At 42.7% G+C, this 20,760-nt stretch overlaps 1 protein-coding gene across 11 annotated transcripts in view; it reads right to left on the reverse strand.

The window, feature by feature from the left end:
* The window catches only part of Ralgapa1 (Ral GTPase activating protein catalytic subunit alpha 1), a 356,627-nt gene extending 345,633 nt beyond the window's left edge, over positions 1-10,994 (reverse strand). For 10 of the 11 annotated variants that reach the window (XR_004388482.1, XM_032907764.1, XM_032907765.1 and 7 more), the window contains exon 1: positions 10,826-10,950. Coding sequence is in view for 10 of the 11 variants with exons in the window: in XM_032907764.1 (XP_032763655.1) it covers positions 10,826-10,931 (106 nt within the window). In the remaining variant the exon portion in view is untranslated. Of the gene's footprint in view, positions 1-10,825 lie in introns of all 11 variants that reach the window. The other variant, XM_032907763.1, reaches the window with a different exon arrangement.
* Between the last annotated feature and the right edge of the window lie 9,766 nt (positions 10,995-20,760).

A 20,760-nucleotide genomic window follows, 5' to 3' on the forward strand; every position in this document is an offset into this window, starting at 1 on the left:
TAAACTTTGAAGAAAACTAAAGACGGGCTGGAGTTAAGTGTTCAACAGGACCCTGGGCTGCTGAGAAGGTTGAGTGGGTAAAGGCCACAGAGCCTAACAATCTGAACTCAATTCCAGGACCCATGTGGTCAAAAGAGAACACATTTTCAAAGGCTGTCCTCTCACCTCCATGCGACTGTTATAGCATGTGAACAAATAGATATACAGACAATGCACACTACATATACAAAATGTCATACTACATATGTAGAATATAATAAAATACTTTTTTTAAAAAAAACAGTAACAGGAAAAAATCAAGAAAACCCAAAAACTTGTAAATAACCCATGGATTAAAGAAGAAATCACAAGAAAAGCATAAGATGTTTTGGAACTATAACTGGGAATGTAGACACAACCACCAAAAAGGACAAGGAAAAAAAGAAAATCATAAAGGAAGAAAATCTAAAATGAGTGGCCTCAATTTAGGCTTAAAAAAAGCCGGAAAAGAATACATTATTATGGGTTGGGGATTTAGCTCAGTGGTAGAGCGCTTGCCTAGCAAGCGCAAGGCCCTGGGTTCGGTCCCTAGCTCCGAAAAAAAAGAAAAAAAAAAAAAAGAATACATTATTATAAACTAATAAAAGTCACAAAGGATCAAAGAAAAGTCAATCAAATAACCAAATTATAGCAAAGTCAATACGTTATTTTAAGACATCAGCATCATTCGGCCTCAAACCTGAATCAATGTTAGGAAAAGAGACCAGTCCCAGTCCCACAAATGAAAGGGTGAGGCAGAGGCAATGGCTGCTTATCCAGTACCTGCCATCAAGCATGAGGACCTGGGATGGGTCCCGCAGAACCCATGTGCAAAGCTGGGGCACAGGCACGGGGGAAAGGGGGAAATAGTAACGAAGATAGAAGCATCCCTAGGTTTTGCTGGCCACCCTGCCTCAAAAACTTAAAGCAACCCCTGGCCTCCACAAACATGTACAGACATATGTTCACATGCAAACACATAAACATGCACACAGAGTGCATGTGAGAGTGATCACTGTGGAGTCTGCAGGTAGTAAAAGATTAATAAAAGAATATAAGCTACTTCACACCTTTACTCAGATGAAATGAGAAAATTCCTTGAATACAAATTACAAACTGTCACCACAATTTGAAAAGGACAGCCTGTGATGAGCTCCAGGGCAGCCTGAGTTATCAACTCCAGGATAGCAAAAAGCCAGTCTCCAAACTGATTGCAGCTCATTGGGTAAAGGCACCTGCCACCAAGCATGGGGATCATAAGGGTGGCACCACACAAAGTGGTTATGTGAGCAAAGTAGATAAAACTGTGTTTCTTTGGAGGAGGAGTAAACAGGGAGAGATGGGGTATGAATGGAGGAAGTGGGAGGTGGAAGGAGAGAAGGGAAACTTCAAGGCTTTGCCAGAGTCTGACCAATACAGATGCAGATGCATGAAGCTAAACATCAGACTGAGCAAGGGGACCCCAATAGAGGAGTTAGGAAAGGACTGAAGGAGCTGAGGCGGTTTGCAACCCCATAGGAAGAAAAACAATATCAATCAACCAGACACCCCAAAGCTCCCAGGGACCAAACCAACTAAAGAGTACACATGGAGTGACCCATGGCTCCAGCTGCATATGTAGCAGAGGATGGCCTTATCTGGCATCAATGGGAGGGGAGTGTCTTGGTCCTGTGGAGGCTCGATGCCCCAGTGTAGGGGAATGCTAGGGAGGTGAGGTGGAAGTGGGTGAGTGGGTGGGTGGATGGGTGGGGGAGCACCCTCATAGAGGAAGGGGGTGGGGGGAGGAGATAGGGGATTTGTGGAGGGCAAACTAGAAAGGGGAATAACAACTGAAATGTAAATAAATAAAATAGACAATAAAATGTGTTTATTTTTATATCTATATCATCATCATCATCATCATCCACTGGGGTGCAGCTCAGTGTTAGAGTACTTCCTTGGATTATTTAAGACCTAGATCTCTTACTTCCAGTACCACATACATGAAGGCAAAGGGAAAAAAAGGAATAAAACATCCACATTGGAAAGTGGAAAAAAAAAGAAAACCAATGGAATTCACCCAAGGGGCAGGAGAAGGGTGAGGCAGAGACGGCTCAGTGAATACAAATACTGGTGGTTTTTCCAGAGGACCTGAGTTTGAGTCCCAGCCCCAACATGGTGGCTCACAACCATCTGTAACTTCAGTTTTAGGGGTTCCAAAGACCTTTTCTGACCTCTCAGGCACCAGACACACAAGTGGTACACAAACACACATGCAAACAAACACTCATACACACAAAATAAAAATATTTTTAAAAGTTAGTATCTCCCTAAACTAACTACAACCAGAAATAAATACCAAAACAACATTTAGGAGTGGTTCGGAGGGTTCTGTTTGCTTGGGGTTTTGTTTTTGGTAGTTTTGTTTGTTTGTTTGTTTGTTTGAGATGGAGTCTAATTATCTAGCTTGGAACTCAGAAATCTGCTGAGTGCTAAGATCAAAGGTATGTGCTACCATGCCTGTCTAAAATATAATGTTATAAGAGCTGCAAAAGTAGAAAACTACTTAGGAGTTAACTCTGCTTCACAGCACAACACTGCTGAGAAAGGTAAAGAAGTCCTATGTAAGTAAGCAGAGACATCCTGGTTCATGATGCAAAGCGTCAAATTGTCTTCAGACTTTCCCAGGCTGCTGTCCAGACTCAAAATAGTCCCAGTCAAAATCCCAAGGGGTTGCTGTTATGTTTAGAAATTGAGAAACTAACTTCTCATTTTTTAAAATGTTGTTTTATGTATATAGATGCTTTGCCTGCATAATTCTGTGTACCATTTGTATGCCTGGTGCCTTCAGAGACCATGAAAGGGAATTAGATTCCTGGAAGTAAGATTTACAGATGTTGTCAGCAGCCACCATGTACTGGGATTTGAACCAGGACCTCTGGAAGAACAGCCAGTGCTTTTAACCACTGAGCCATCGCTCCAGCCCCTTCTGCATTTTGGAGGGTCTCAACATTATGTTGCTCAGACAAGGCTTGAAGTAGCTGCCTCAAAAAATGATCCGTTGGCTTTAGCCCCCGAAGCTGCTGGACAACAAGCTAGATGGGACAACGGGCATGTGCCACTGTGATGCACTTGGTTGGCTTAACAAGCTAATCTTAAACTCACGTGGAAATATAAATGGTCTGGTACTTCAAAAGCAAAAGCAACAACAAAGAACACCTCTGAAAATGAGAAAATTGGAAGAAACACTAAGTTTCAGGATTTATTTTAGTTATAATAATCAAAACATTGTGGTATTGGCACCAGCACAGATAACACAGGTCACAGAAACAAAACACAGACTAGAAATAGGCCCACATATATTTAGACAGCCAGGTTTTAACAAAAGCACAAGGGCAGGCAGTTCAATAAAGTAGGACTTAAACAGAAGTCTGAAAACTGGATATCTACATATAAAGATGGATGGAGAAGCATTCTATAGCATACTTTTTATTACATTTACAAAGCAAAATAAAATCAAGATAATCACAGCCCCAATAAAACCTAAGCTGGTATCACTTTTAGAAACATGAAGGAAAATATGTAGCTATGAGATAGGCAAAGATTTTAAATGACATTGTCTAAAAATTAGCATAAAAAACTGATATAATTTTTTTTAATTTTAAATTTTTACTTATATGAGTACACTGTAGCTGTCTTAACACACACCAGAAAAGGGCAACAGATCTCATTAAAGATGGTTGTGAGCCACCATTTGGTTGCTGGGAATTGAACTCAGGACCTCTGGAAGAGCAGTCAGTGTTCTTAACCCCTGAGCCATCTCTTCAGCCCAATATAAATTTTTAAATAAGGTAAAGTTTTAGGGTTGGTGGTCCTGCTGGGAATGAAACCCAAGAATCTGTACAAAGCAGGCAAACATTCTTGCCTGAGCTCCATCCCCAACACAATATTTAATCAAAATTAAGAATGCTAGGAGAGGGAGAATTGGCTCTGTGGTAAGAACACTGGCTACTCTTCCAGACAAGCAGCGTTTGACTCCCAGCAAACGCTCACAAACACTGACAACCTCAGTCTCAGGTGACCTGACACATTCTCCTGGCCTGTGTGGGCACCCCACACAGGTGGTACACAAACACACATGCAGAGAAAACACCTATAAATATTGAATTAAAATAAAGGTTTAAAGGGAATGGAAAGATGACCCACAATTGGTCAGAACTGGAGGTTAGAATTCTCCACAAGTCATTTAGTTGGTGAAAATACTTGTCTTAAATGGCTAGGGTGCTGCTGGCACTAGAGCACCTGACTAAGCTCGAGGTCCTGGTTTCATCTTGAGCACTGAGAAAACAAAACAAACACTCAAAAACATGTATACCAAATAAATAAAGAACTTTCAAGATCAAAACCTGAGGTGACAGCAGATGCTGGTGAGGATGTGGAGAAAGAGGAACACTCCTCCATTGTTGGTGGGACTGCAGACTGGTCCAGCCACTCTGGAAATCAGTCTGGAGGTTCCTCAGAAAATTGGACATTGCACTACCTGAGGATCCAGCTATACCTTTCTAGGGCATATATCCAAAAGATGTTCCAACATATAACAAAGACACATGCTCCACTATGTTCATAGCAGCCTTATTTATAATAGCCAGAAGCTGGAAAGAACCCAGATGCCCTTCAACAGAGGAATGGATACAGAAAATGTGGTACATCTACACATTGGAGTACTATTCAACTATCAAAAACAATGACTTCATGAAAATCATAGGCAAATGGATGGAACTAGAAAATATCACCCTGAGTGAGGTAACCCAATCACAGAAAAACACACAAAGTATGCACTCACTGATAAGTGGATATTAGCCCAAATGCTCAGATTACCCAAGATACAATCCATAGACCACATGAAGCTCAAGAAGAAGGATGATCAAAGTGCAGATGCTTCAGTCCTCCTTAAAAGGGGGAACAAAATTACTCAGAGGAGGAGATAAAGTTTGGAGCAGAGACTGAATGAATGGCCATTTAGAGCCTGTCCCACCTGGGTACACAGCTCGTATATATGCAGCCACCAAACCCAGACAATATTGATGAAGCCAAAAAGTACATGCTGACAGGAGCCTGATATAGCTGTCTCCTGAGAGGCACAGCCAGAGCATGACAAATACAGAGGTGAATGCTAGCAGCAAACCATTGAACTGAAAACAGGGTCCCCGTTGGAGGAATTAGAGAAAGGATTAAAGGAGCTGAAGGGGTTTGCAACCCCATAAGAACAACAATGCCAATCAACCAGCATTCCCAGGGACTAAACCACTACCTAGAGAGTACACATGGAGAGACCCATGGCTCCAGCTGCATATGTAGCAGAGGAAGGCCTTGTTGGGAACCAATGGGAGGAGAAGGCCTTGGTTCTGCCAAGGCTGGAACCCCCCCCCCCCCAGTGTAAGGCAAATGTCAGGGGGTGGGGAGGGGGAGTGCTTGGGGAGGGGGAACACCCTTATAGAAGGGCAGGGGATAGGGGGCTTATGGCCAGGAAACAGGGAAAGGGAATAACATTTGAAATGTAAATAAAAAATACCCAATTTAAAAAAAAAGAACTTTCAAAACTAAGTTAGAAAACAACACAATTTAAAAACTGTGATGATGGCAGAGGAGATGGCCCAGCAGGTAAAGAACTTGCCTACAAACCTGAGGACCAGCACTCAGATCCCAAGCCCCAAGCTTGGAAGGTAGGGACAGGTGATTCCTGCAGCAAGCTGGCTTGCTCACTAGCTGGTATCAAGAGGCTCTGGAGGGGCTGGAGAGATGGCTCAGTGGTTAAGAGCACTGACTTCCAGAGGTCCTGAGTTCAATTCCCAGCAACTACATGGTGGCTCAGAACCATCTTTAATGAGATCTGACACCCTCTTCTGGTGTGTCTGAAGACAGCTACAGTGTACTCACATAACTAAAATAAATAAATAATAAATCTTAAAAAAAAAAAAAAAAAAAAAAAAAGCAGCAGCTCCAGATTCAGTTTAGAGACCCTGCCCAGCAATGATGATGAGAAGAATCCAGACATACTCATAATCTCAATATTCCATCCTCCATGTGCTCATGTGCACACACACGCGCGCGCACACACACACACACAATAAAAGTGTGGAATTTCAAGAGGAAGTATACCAAAAAAGTTACACACTGGAAATAAGCACAGACTGTCAGACATGACCAGCACACACTACGAGGCTGAAACAGAGGCCGCCTCACACAGAGCAGTGATACCCTCACACTACTATTGAAATGTTAAACAATAAAAAAGAGATTGGCAGTTTCTTTTGTCATTTCGTTGTTGAGACAAAGTCTCTCTCATTCTGTAGTCCAGGCTAGACTAACTCATTTATGTAGATTCAAACTTGAGGCAATCCTCCTGACTCAGCCTCCCAAGTGCTGAGATTATAGGCATTGGCTACTGCCCCTGGCCTGGCAGTTTCTCAAATGTCAAAGATATACCGCTAGCACATCGTCTGACCTTCCCATCCCTAGGTGTCTAACCACTGGGAATGAAAAGTCCAGCACACTTCAATCTATTCAAGCACACTTCACAACAGCATCACCTGTAACAGTCCCAAACAACCACATGTCAGTCACAGTTAAGTGGAGAAACTGTGTGTGCTCTGGCAGACTACTAGTCAAGAATAAAAACAAACCACTGACACCAGAGGACAACACAAATGGGTTTCAAAACAATGAGGCTCAGTAAAATAAAATGAAGTCTCAGCTAATGTGCTATGTAATCCCATTTACACAAAACTCTACAGCTAATGTGCTATGTAATCCCATTTACACAAAACTCTACAAAATACAAATTTAAAGAGCACATTGGAATTTGTGCACAGTTGGATAGGAAGGCACAATCTGAGGAGGAGAATGGGGAGCACGAGGAACTTTGGGAGGTTAAGACAGAACATTCACTATCTTATGTATCTGGCTATAGGTATGTCGCTTATTGTGCTGGCAGTAGTAGACAATGAACCTGGGACCCTCGAGCATGCTAAGCAAGCACTGTACCACTGAGCTACAGCCCCAGCTCTTCTGTTTCTGTTTCTTGTGTTGTGGAAAAGAGAGCTCCTAGGCCTTGTACAAACTGCATATTTTATTACTGAGCTTCATGCCCAAGCCCTAGCTATATTTATCTTGTTTGGGTAAGTCTACTGTCGATTTCATGAGGAACTCCTTTGTTAAAATTACTGTAAAAATGTTAAATAAAAGCAATTTTATTGAATGAAAACTATATATTAACAAAGCTGTTAGAATGATCTAGCAATAACCCATTCTTAGCTAAATAAGCCCTTGTGTTTTTAAATCCAGATGACTTTAAGTAGATGCAAACTAACATTTCCAAAATATGTATAATACGCCCAGAGCTATTTTAGTCACTTTACCTGTACTAACATTACTACCCTATCACTGTTATATCTTAAAGTTACTAGTTGTAAGAGAAGTGGGAAGTAAAAAAAAATACCAATAAACTCTAGAAACCAGACAAGGGCTTTTATTTTTTCTCACTTAACTCTTTTACTTCCTGCAAACCAAATACATGATATAATGATCAATAAGCAGCCAGCAGATTTGAAATTTAAATCCATCAGAGGAGAGTTTAATATTTTTTAGACAGAGTCTCACTAAGTAGCCCTGGCTGCCATGGGACTCCCTATCTGGCTGTAGCCCAGAGTGTCTTGACTTGTAATTCTCCTGCCTTGGCATTGAAGGGCATCATTACCACTGGCTAAAATCTCTAAGTTTACGTGGAATTTTCACTACAGTGGAAACACACATGCCAAGAAAAAGGATACTACTGCATATTTAAGTTTTAAGTTTTTATATAATAATTTTTAAGGAAAAGAAGATGAACACCCCTTTTTGCTTTTTTAATAATGTAAGGACTTAAGGAAGAAAGGCAGGCAGGCAGGCAGGCAGGCAGGCTGGGGAGGTAGCTCAATGGAGAGGTAGCTCAATTTAGAACACTGGCTACTTTCCAGAGAATCTAGAGATTTAAGTCCTAGCACCCATATGGTAGCCTAAACTATCCACAACTCCAGTTCTAGGGGATCAAACACCCTCTTCTGGCTTCCGTGGGTACCAAAGGACATATGTAATGCACAGGCATATATACAGATAAGAAAAATAAAATATATAAATTTCTTTAAATGAAAAGCACTGAAGACATCTTTAAAGAAGTTCGAATGTTGGACATTCCTACAGATCTCTTGCCAACGAGTAAGGAACTATACAGAAGACCAAAGTAAAGCCGTTGTAGATCAGTGATGCAGACAGGAGACAGATCATGCCTAGACATACTTTTCTAAGGGAGTTGATATTTTATTATCTGCATGTACTGAATAAATACCCCTAGTGAATAGCACTTTTGTTTGGTCCAATATGGTTCTGTGTATTACTAGCAGTTTCTTCATTGTATTTCCTTAAAACCCTATTTATTTCCAAAAGGGATTTAAGAATAGCTCTTCCAACTACAAACAGGATACCAGCTAGCAAGCTTCTAAGTGTTCAACTTTGTCTATTCCTCTCACTCATTTTTTTAGAACCCATACTAATCCTATTTTAGATGAAATAACTGTAACCATTAAATATTGAAGCTGAAATACTGCTCAGCAGCAAAGTGCCCGCTAGCACACTTGAGTCCCCAGTTCAGTTCCTAGCCCAGAGGCAGAGGGAGAGAACTTAAAACCAACCCTAGCATCTGGGGGTTCATCTTTTAGTACGCATTATGACAAGGTCTCAGAACCTGCTATCCTGACACTTAGGGCATCATCTAGCATACTATACGTAGTATGCAACTGCCCACAGAACAAGTGTTTCCAGACGTGACCAACTGCTGCTGACACAATGTGCTTGCCTAAGAACCATGCCTCTACAGCTAGCGTGGGCTTCTCAAGGGCACAGGTCTGTAAGAATATTTAACACTTGAAGGTTTGAAAGTAAGACATCCCTGGTGATTTCATTTTGTAAAATGACTCTTTAAATTAAAAAAGAAAAGTTTTTTTTAAGTATTCTATTTTCAAACTGAGATTTGTATAAAATACAAACCAGGTTGTATAAAATAACCAACATGTGTGGTAGTAATACATCTCATGTTTCCCAAGTTACAAAACACACACACACACACACACACACACACACACACACACACACACACACACACACAGTGAGACATACACACACAACCACAAAAGTCTCTGTGCCAAAGAAATATAAACCAATCGGTAATCAACCGTGGCAATTAATTTAGGAACTCTCAATGTCCTGCTGTAAGTGAGCTTTACAGCTCTGCAATTATGCAGTCTACGGCTTGTAGCAAGTCAGAGTCCGGTTGCATCAAGTGTCAAGTTTCAACTGCCATGATTTCGTAATACATCTACGTGTTCAACGACTTTGTATGTCTTAGCATATCTTTTCATAAATTTCATCCAGAATGAAAATGTTTAAAAAACCTCGCCCATATTTAAAAGGTTTAGGTAAGATGGATCTGATTGCTTTCACAGTATATCACAGGAGTATGTACTTGTGATAAAGATTAGCTGTCAGACATGTAGGAAGGCTGAAAAAAAGAATTAGAGACAGAGAATCTGGGCTTCGTTTGGGATTCAGTCTCCGTCGGCTCCATCCATTGCTTACCTTCAACTTGCTCGTTTATATTTTTAAAAAGGACAATAATATCTCTATTTCTAGACAGACTGTCAAGCTACATTGTACTAATTCATGTGAAACCCTTTGTAGACAGTAAACAACACAAATGTTGGGAATTACTAGTGGTATTAGTCACAACACAGTAGAGAAGTCCACCCATGAAACAGAGGACACACCACTAAACATATAAGTCACTTTCCAAAATAGGCAGAAGTTAGGAAAACAGCTTGAGAAGATAAACTTTGACTTAGAATCCAGTCATCTGGCCTCTAACCTCAGTTACAGTATTATTCTATACGTAAGCCCTGACTGACTCTCCTTTTTACCTCAAATTTCTTCATTAAAAAAAACCAACAAAACAAAACAAAACAAACAACAACAACAAAACCAAAAAAAGCAAGTACAGAACCAAAAGCCCCATAAGTACACAGTTTGGCCTTTAGCAATGTTGTCTATGACCAGGTATCCAAAAATCCCCGTTTAACACTTTATCCCAAATTTAGGTCTTTAGAGAAACTCAAGTTGAAGATGGTGGAGAGTAAGAAATTTTTAATGAAAACTGAATTCTGTATAGTTCTCGAGAATCTCGTTCTCTATCATTATTTTTCCTTCTAAAAGGACAGCAAATGAAGAACAGGGTGTAGGGCGGGGTTCTTTCCACAAGCTTCAGGAACCACCCACTTCCCAAAGAGGTGTAATTGCTTCCTCCAGGCCCTCACCTGCCAAAAAAACTTGAAAGACTACGGGTTACACTGGCCGAGCCAGCACTCTGCTTTTCTTTCTACTCGGGTGGGGATGCAGTAGTCAGTCCTATGGCAAACACACCCTCTAAACACCATTACCCACAACACCAAGAGTCCCTGAAGTCTCATCAAGGACTTAAGTTTCTGGCCTGACTTTTTTTTTTTTTTTTTAAGAATCAGACCAGGAACTCAAACGTGGGTCTCTCCGAGCTGGTGCTGACTGGTTTATACCAACTGCCAAGCCGCCCCCTTCCCTCACCGTCCGCCCTCCCGCGCGTGGGCAGAGGCGCCGCCGGCCCTCACTCCCGACCGCGCCAGGTCGCGAGGGCGAGCCCCGGAGCTCGCGGGGTGACAGGCCAGGGCAGCGAGGCCGCGGCGGTGCCCCGGGTCACTACTCTCCTCACCGATGACGATGCGCAGGTGCTTGAGGCGGGTCAGCGCGTCCTTCTTGGTGTCCAGCACCTTCTGGGTGGACTTCTTCACGTCCCCGTGCGGCTTCTTAGAGAACATCCTGCGGCCGCCGCGGCCCCTCCCGGCCGGGTCCCGACGACCCAGCGCAGGCGGTGGGCGGGGAAGAGGCTAGCCGCGGCGGCTCATGCGTTCCCCAGCCGCGCGGGCCCCGCGGCCAGGCCCGCCTCGCGCTGCCGCTGCACGGAACCTGCAGCCCCGGCTCCAATATGGCGGATCCGCCCCGCGCGCTGCAGCGACGAGGAGACGCGGAGCGGCCGCCGCCGCCGCCCAGGCCGTGGCCCGGACCCCACAGCCGCGGAGATGGAGCGCTCCGCCGCGGCGCCACTCCTCTCTCCCTGAGGCCCCCTTAAGGTTGAAGCTTCTCTAGCAGCTTCAACCCTGCGGAGGCCAAAACCCAGTCGTGTGGTGATGGAGTTTCACGACTCTGCCGTCGGTGGCGAACGGTCCCCGTGGCAACCGCCTTCTGACGTCAAGTGCTCGTGACGTCATGCTAGCGTGAGCTCATTTCTGCCTCTGTAACCACTTGGTTTCCTGTGTATGCACTAATGAAGAAGGGCAAGAAAGTTTAGGAGGGTGTTGTCTACTGTGGGCTCCTTGTAAACAACAGTTCCTAGAGTTTTTGTTGAAAAGATCTTTCATCTTCGCTCTTTAAATCTATCTCTCCTCGTAACTTAAACATCAAAACAGATGTGCAAGGCCAGCTTGATACCAGCTCTGAACCCTTGCCAGTGATTTCACTTTCTAATTTGGATTCTTCCTGTGTTTTGCAAAATAATGGTTAAAAATGTACTGTACTTTAGAGATGCGTAGGAGTGTTATATCCTTTTCCTTTAAATTAACATGCACATGGCTAGAGCTGCAGTTTGCTGGTGATCTCCAGCACTGAAAAACAAGACATACATAAATAAAATATCTTGTACAAGTAAATGCGTCCTACCATGTATTAGAGAGAAAAATTAAGAAATCTGGATGATTTTAAAGGAAGGCTGTCTTAGGATGTGAAGTACTCGCATAAATCCGAAGAAAACTGCCTAAAACAAATAAGTGTGGTAGTGCTCTGGTGTCATAGCAGGATTTGAGAGGCAAAACATAATTCAAGGTCAAGGTCAGCTACATTAGACCATGTCTCAAACACAAGACAAAACATAGGGCGATAATAATCACAGGATTCTAGACTCTGGCTTTTCTGTCATTGCCTATCCCTGGTGCCCAGTCACCTGCTGATCTGCCTTCCGTCACTCTGAATCCATATTTGTTAGACAGTTTTGTTTGTGTTTTTCTTTAGAGACTTTAAATGATTTATTTGTTTGTTTGTTTAGTTTTGATTTGATTTGGTTTTCCAAGACAGGGTTTCTCTGTGTAGCCCTGGCGGCCCTGGAAGTCACTCTGTAGATCAAGCTGGCCTCAAACTCACAGAGATCCACCTGCTTCTGCCTCCAGAGTGCTGAGATTAAAGGCGTGCGCCAGCACTGTCCAGTGTGTTTGCGTGTTTGTTTTGGTGTTTGCCTGCATGTATGTCTGTAAGATGGGCTCAGAGCCCTCTGGAACTGGAGTTACACACAGATGTGAGTTGCCAGGTGGGTGCTGGGAATTGATCCTAGGTCCTTAACCACTGAGCTGATTTATTTTGGTTTTTTTGAATCTCTGTGTGTGTATGTACATGTGCATATGTGTACACCTACACAAACATTAGTGTTGGTGCCATTTGAGGCTGTACTCACAGGCAGTTGTGAGCCACCCAGACTCCTTGGTACTGCAAATCAAGCTTGGGTCCTCTGCAAGAGTATATGCTCCCCTAACCACTGAGCCATCTCTCCAGCTCCCTTCTTTTAGAGTTGTACATAAAATCTACAGAATACATAAAATCTACAAGATACTCTTATTTTGTCTAGCTTCTTTCATTCAACATAACATTTTTTTAACAGTGGTGTATTGTCAGTAACGTTCGTCTTCAAATAGTAATTCACCAGTGAGTATAACAGTAGGAACTCCCACAGACTATTAAGAATAGCAGTAATTAGTAGGAGGCTTCTGAAAAAATAACAAGATACTTTAAAACGTTTGTGCAATCTTGTGGTGTTTTGAATAGGTATGGTCCTCACAGATTCATGTGTTTGAATGCTTGGCCCTAGGGAGTGACTCTGTTAGGAGTTGTGGCCTTGTTGAAGTAGGCGTGGCCTTGTTAGAGGACTTGTGCTGCTGTGGAGGTGGGCTTTGAGGTCTCCAATGCTCCAGCTCTGCCCAGTGTGGACTCCAGTCTCCTCCTGCACCAAGTATTCCTCCATGCTGCTACGCTTCCCACCATGATGATAATGGACTGAACCTCTGAACCGGTAAGCCAGCCCCAATCAAATGTTTGACTTTATAAGAGCTGCCTTGGTCACGGTGTCTCTTCACAGCAATGAAACCCTAAGACAAAGCTGATTCAAAAGTTCCATTTTTAGAACTCTTTTAAAAAAGAAGTGTCGGGAAAGAAAGTCTGCGTGAACTATTAAGGCATTTCTAACTGTATAAACTGACGACATGACCACTCCATGGTGTGGTTTCATTGTAGATATATAGCCAGAGGCATCTGGCATTGTCCAGAGGGGAGAGGGAGAAAGCAATAGACCACACATGGAGGGCAGACTGGGCCTGGCTGGAAGAGAGGCAGGAGCAGAGCAGAGAGAGATGGGAAGGAGCATAGAGAAGAGAGAGAAGGAAAGTGTTGATGACCAGAGAGTGATATGGAGAAATAGCAGGTTAGGAGGAGAATGAGGAGTCGGGGCAGAAGCCTGTGTGCTGGAGGCAGTTCAGGGTAGGGGAGGAGGCGAGAGGAGCCAGGATGCCAGCATGGGTCTTGAGATGTGTGCTGAGCTCTTGTGGTGCTGAGGGGGCCAGGAAGCCAGCACGGACATTGGTGTGCTAATAGGCACCACAGTCAGCTGTTCATTCCATCTGCCTTTTGGAATTTGAGGGAACTGGATTTCCTTTGGACCTGACAATAACACTGAAAAACTCTACCATGGCCAGGTTGTGGTGGCACATGCCTTTAATCCCAGCACTCAAGAGGCCATGGCAGAAATCTCCTGAGTTCAAGGCCAGCCTGGTCTACAGAGTGAGTTGCAGGACAGCCAGGGCTTTGTCTTGAGTCTCAGGACACCAAGAATCTTTGTCTTGAGAAACCAAAGAAAATGATAAATAAATAAATAGGAAAGAAAGAAAGGAATGTCATATGTGTTAGTGTCACCTTGACATAAGCTAGAGTCATCTGGGAGAGGACCTCAACTGAGGAAATGCCTCTGTCTTAGAGTTTGGAGTGATGAAGCACCCTGACCAGAAGCAACTTGGAGAAGTAAGGGTTTATTTTGCGTTCACTTCCCCATCACTGTTCATAACAAGACTCGGGGCAGGAACCTGACTGCAGGAACTGATGCAGAAGCCATGATGGAGTACTGCTTACCTTTGTTATGCCTGCTTTGATCTAACTCCCCAGACAGACAGCCCAGGAATGGCACCACACACCGTAGAGGAGGCTACATCCATTACTAATTAAGAAAATGTCGTGCGTACAGTCTGATTGGAGCAGCAGTTCTCAACCTGTGGTCTAGACCCCTTTGAGGGTTGAATGACCCTCTCACTGGGGTCACCATTGGAGAACGGTCATTTACATTATAACTTATAGCATAATAGTAGGAAATTACAGTTATGAAGTAGCAACAAAAATAATTTTATGATTGGGGGGGTCACTACATGAGAAACTATATTAAAGGGTCTCAGCACAGTGTTAATAGAGGCAATTTTTGAGGTTACCTCCTCTCAAATGATTCTAGCTTATGTCAAGACGTGAACACTATCCACTACTGGAACAGAGGCTCTCCCGAAAGCTGTAGGTTTACTGGGGTTGCCCTGTCTGGCCTCAGTGGGAGAGGATGCACCTAAACTGACAAAGACTTGATACACCAGGGTAGGGGGATACTGAGGAGGACCCCACCCTCCCAGAGGAGAAGGGGTGAGGCATCGAGGGAGGAAGAGGGAGGGCAGCATTTGGGATGTAAATAAATAATTATTAGCCCCCCCCAAAAAAACAATTTTCCCCCAGAAGCCTGCATAGGCCAGAGTAGGAGTAGGGGGCTTGCAGGACATCTGCATCAAATGCATGTGGCTGTCTTCAGCAACAGGGTCTTCCCATCTGCTCCGGATGTGCAACCAATAGCAGCAGCAACTGCCTGTGTAGCTTTAGGGGTCTTGCTTTTAAGGCAAGGTTTTACTGTTTAGCCCAGGCTAGCCTTGAACTCTCAGTCCCTTCGCCTCAGGCTTCTCAGTGCTGCAGTTATCAATATACAACATTGCAGCCAGCTATGAAGACTTTGTTTATTTTACATGTATTTCTGTGTGTATGGTTGTGTGTGTGGGCATGTGCACTTATATGAACATGTGTGGCAGTCAGAGCTCAGTTTATGGGAGAGAGTGCTCTCCTTCTACCCTGGATTCCAGGGATTAAATTCAGTTCATCAGGCTTGACTCACAGATCGGCTTACCTTCTGAGCTATCTTGTTGACCCCTGAGACGCTTCCTGGTATGGAAGATACTTGGCAATGTTAGACGGAACACTCCTCCATTGTTGGTGGGATTGCAGACTAGTACAACCATTCTGGAAATCAGTCGGGAGGTTCCTCAGAAAATTGGACATTGAACTGCCTGAGGATCCAGCTATACCTCTCTTGGGCATATATCTAAAAGATGCCCCAACATATAAAAAAGACACGTGCTCCACTATGTTCATAGCAGCCTTATTTATAATAGCCAGAAGCTGGAAAGAACCCAGATGCCCTTCAACAGAGGAATGGATACAGAAAATGTGGTACATTACACAATGGAATATTACTCAGCTATCAAAAACAATGACTTTATGAAATTCGTAGGCAAATGGTTGGAACTGGAAAATATCATCCTGAGTGAGGTAGCCCAATCACAGAAAAACACACATGGTATGCACTCATTGATAAGTGGCTATTAGCCCAAATGCTTGAATTACCCTAGATGCCTAGAACACATGAAACTCAAGACGGATGATCAAAATGTGGATGCTTCACTCCTTTAAAAGGGGAACAAGAATACCCTTGGCAGGGAATAGAGAGGCAAAGATTAAAACAGAGACTGAAGGAACACCCATTCAGAGCCTGCCCCACATGTGGCCCATGCATATACAGCCACCCAATTAGACAAGATGGGTGAAGCAAAGAAGTGCAGGCAGACAGGAGCCGGATGTAGATCTCTCCTGAGAGACACAGCCAGAATACAGCAAATACAGAGGCGTATGCCAGCAGCAAACCACTGAACTGAGAACAGGACCCCCGTTGAAGGAATCAGAGAAAGAACTGGAAGAGCTTGAAGGGGCTTGAGACCCCATATGAACAACAATGCCAAGCAACCAGAGCTTCCAGGGACTAAGCCACTACCTGAAGACTATACATGGACTGACCCTGGACTCTGACCTCATAGGTATCATTGAATATCCTAATAAGATCACCAGTGTAAGGGGAAGCCCTGGGTCCTGCTAAGACTGAACCCCCAGTGAACTAGATTGTTGGGGGGAGGGCGGCAATGGGGGGAGGATGGGGAGGGGAACACCCATAAAAAAGGGGAGGGAGAGGGATTAGGGGTATGTTTGCCCGGAAACCGAGAAAGGGAATAACATTCAAAATGTAAATAAGAAATATTCAAGTTAATAAAAAAAAAAAGAAAGAAAGAAAAAAATAACTGTGTTAGTTAACATGGGCTTTGCAAATATTAGCTTCAAAAGATCTCCCATTCTTGAAACAGTCTCACTACTGCAGTCTATAAGTATTTGACGTCCACATTGTGTTTCTTGCCAAGAATCCATTGAACATCATGACTTTCCTGTAAATATGCCTCTTTTTTTCATGCAGTCTAGTTATGAAGTACCTACTAGTTCAGATGCTTTCAATAACATCTTAATGTTTATTATTAACTCTATAGCTATTTTTCCAATAAGCAAAGTTATTCTTGATTTGTTTATATACTAATAAAAGGACTTGAAACTTTCTTGAAAGTTTAGCAGTTTTAGATTCTTCAACTTTGGTCTTCTGGTTTGACTATTTTGACTTCCAACATTACTCTGCAGAACAGGGAGAACAGAATGCCTTATTTAAAGCAATTTTCCTGCCATGAGGGAAATAGGAATATACTGAGTTATTAAGTTCATTATAAATCTTGAATTATTTTCGAATTAAAAATACATGTCACTGGGGTTGGGGATTTAGCTCAGTGGTAGAGCGCTTGCCTAGGAAGCGCAAGGCCCTGGGTTCGGTCCCCAGCTCCAAAAAAAAAGAACCAAAAAAAAAAAAAAAATACATGTCACTAAAAAGCACGCAGAAGGTAAAATGTTTTTGAGATCTCCTTAGAGAAGATTTGTAGAGAAATGTTTGTAAATTGTTAATCAGGAATAAATACATTCCAATCAAACGCAAAAAAAAAAAATCATACTCTGCTTTTACCAAAAAAAAAATCAACTTTTGTTTTTAATCAACAAAAGCTAGTGCAGTCGTCTTTTTGTGTATTTCTGTCTGTGTTCACATGCTATGAAGACAGAAGGTTTACCATTGAGTACCTTCCTCAGTTAATATCTACATTCATTCATTCATTCATTCATTCATTCACCTTCAGGCAGAGTCTCATTGTTAATCCTGGCTGACTCTGCCTCCTGACTTCTGGGATTGGAAGGCATTCAGGTCTCTGCAGTCTTCTGCATTTACTTTTATCACTTTTAATTATATGCATGTATGTGTATCCATATGTTGGTGTGTGCACATGAGTACAGGTGCCCTCTAAGGCCACAGCTTGACAAATGAGGACTGGGTTTTATCACTGGAAACAAAGACCTGTTCTTATACATAAGTCATGCTGGCCACACAAAAGCTAGATGCTTATCATGTGATACCATCTTTTGTTTGTGAAAAAAACAAAACAAAACAAAACTCTCGGGGTCTTCTAACACTAAGTTGCATGCCCAGCCCCATATTTTGTATCATCTGTGAGACCACTAATATGTCTTTAACTAAGACCAGGTGTGTAGTATCAACTGTGGAAATTCAATTACTTTTAAAGTCTTAAAATACCAGAATTTAGTTCAAGTAAGAATGAAGTTCAGAGAATAGGAGAAAAAGACAATAAGGAGTCTATGTCTTTTAAGCACTGATATGTAAATATGTTCACCTGAGATGGCAGCATGGTGAACTTTTTTTTTTTTTTGAGACAGAATATTCTGTATCCCAGACCGACTTCAAATGTGTAGGTAGTCAACGATGACCTTGAACTTCTGACCTTCCTGCTCTGACCTCAGGAGTACCAGAATTCCAAGCGCTCACAACCAAACTGTTTTCTGTACTGCTGGGATTGGACCCAGACCCACATGTATGTTAGGCAAACACTCTACCAACTGATCTACATCCTCAGCCCCTCTGAAAATCTTTTCTAAACAAAAGTAGTTAGGAAAGTACTACTGTTGGACTTACCCCCAAATTCTTTTATGTCTAAGTAGAAGTCAGCTAGATTCTTATCATGTGATACCACCCTTTGCTTAAAGTATGTGAGAAAAAAAAACCCCAAAAACCCTGGTCCCATGTCTCTATGCAATCAGAAAGGGAGACTATTTTGACAAGTTCTGTTAATAATTGTGACCATCTCACTAAAAATCCAAAAGTGGCAGTTTTATAAAGATCAGTTGCAGTAGATAATATAAAAGCACATAGACAAACACTCCCTGCTCTTTCCAATAAAATCCCTTAAAAACCTTTAAATATGTCTTCTATGTATGCAAAACTTTGTAGGGAATATAAAAACTTTGTAGGGAATATAAAAGCACATTTTCTGCTCTCTCCAATAAAACCCCTTGAAAACTTTTAAGATTTATTTATTATATATGAGTACACTGTCACTGACTTCAGACACACCAGAAGAGGGCATCAGATCCCATTACAGATGGTTGTGAGCCACCATGTGGTTGCTGGGATTTGAACTCAGGACCCCTAGAAGAGCAGTCAGTGTTCTTAACCACTGAACTATCTCTCCAGCCCCTTGAAAACCTTTAAATATATCCTCTATGTATGCAAAACCTTGTAACAATATGTTTTTCCATTTGGAAAAGAACTACACATTAGGATATCTGATGTTAAATTTCCTTAAGTCATATCAAACAATAATAGATTTCAGAAAATTCTTTAAGAACTGGAAGCCTATCATGATCATCATGCTCATTAAAGTTTTCCGAGTTCCCAGTTTTCACGGCAAATTGTTATTAATTTATTTCTCTGTATAAGGTAGGGACTGAAGCTAACGACCTTGCACATGAGAGGTGTGCAAGGCTATCTTTCCGTTGTCCTGCTGTTGAGTTATATCCCCAGCTCTGCGAAGACTGAGTTTTATCATTGGAATCGAAGACCTGTTTCTGTAACATGTCAGAAAGCTCCCCTACATTTGCAGAGCTGTTTAATTCTTTCCACTCCTTCCTCGAAGGTCTCTAAAGAGAAACAGTGCCTATTATATTCAGATCATCTCCTGAAGTTCTCACTCCTGTCACATAATAGGCAGTCAGTAAATGATACGCTAATGAATACAAAAAGGAAGTTGGGGGCAGGGACAGGATCTTTGTCTAGCTCAGGCTGGTCTAGAATTCACTAGATAGCCCAGGATAGCCCTCAACTCTAGGTAATCCTCCTGCCTCAACCTCCCAAAGTCTGATATTATAGAAATGAACCACCACACCTTCCTCTCCCTCTCTCTCTCTCCTTCTCCCCTCCCCGCTCCGTGTGTGTGTGTGTGTGTGTGTGTGTGTGTGTGTGTGTGTGTGTGTGTGTGTAGTATATGCATTTGTGGGCAGATGCACATTACGCATGTGTGGAGGCCAACGATGGAGCTGAATATCGGCCTCTATTGCTCTCCACCTTATTATTTTAGGCAGGGTCTCTTTTTTTTTCTTTTTCTTTTTTCTTTTTTTCGGAGCTGGGGACCGAACCCAGGGCCTTGCGCTTGCTAGGCAAGCGCTCTACCACTGAGCTAAATCCCCAACCCCTAGGCAGGGTCTCTTACTAAATCTGGAAATCACTGATTGGCCAGACTGGCTGGACATGGAGCCACCAGGATCCTCCTTTCTCAGTTCCCTAGCTTTGGGATTGCAGGTGCTGAGGATTTGAACTCAGGCCCTTGTGCTTACACAACATGCACTTTACCCATTAAACCATGTATGCGGAGCTGGAGAGATGGCTCAGCGGTTAAGAGCACTGACTGCTCTTCCAGAGGTCCTGAGTTCAAATCCCAGCAACCACATGGTGGCTCACAACCATCTGTAATGGGATCTGGTGCCCTCTTCTGGTGCATCTCAAAACAGCTACACTCTACTCATATAAGTAAAAATTAATAAAAAAAAATTAAAAAAAAAAACCATGTATGCACTCAACCCCTCCCCAGAGAAGAAAGTTTTAAACAAAATAGTAGGTTATGTTAGGATATTATATATATTTTACTCACTACTTCCATTTAAATAAATATACAATGTGAGCATATAGCTCCTGCTTGTAATTCCAGCCCATGGGAGTCTGAGGCTGGCAGACCATAAGTTGGAGGCCAGCCTGGGTTACATAGTAAATTCCAGGTTAGTCCGGCACAAAATCAGTCTTACCTTGTTTGTAATGTGGTTCTCTAAAGCTCTCTGTCTTACAGTTGGTATGACAAAATTTTGGTGCTAGTTATTAGCTGCGACCTCTTATTTTTTTCTTAGCTTCAGCCTGACTTTGGAGACTGTGTAACTGGAGTCTCAGCTCCACCTCGTGGCCGATTTGGGAATTGTTTGCTGTCCATCAGACACAGG

Source organism: Rattus rattus, chromosome 7 (genome assembly GCF_011064425.1).
Source record: "Rattus rattus isolate New Zealand chromosome 7, Rrattus_CSIRO_v1, whole genome shotgun sequence".
NCBI classification, from domain to species: Eukaryota; Metazoa; Chordata; class Mammalia; order Rodentia; family Muridae; genus Rattus; species Rattus rattus.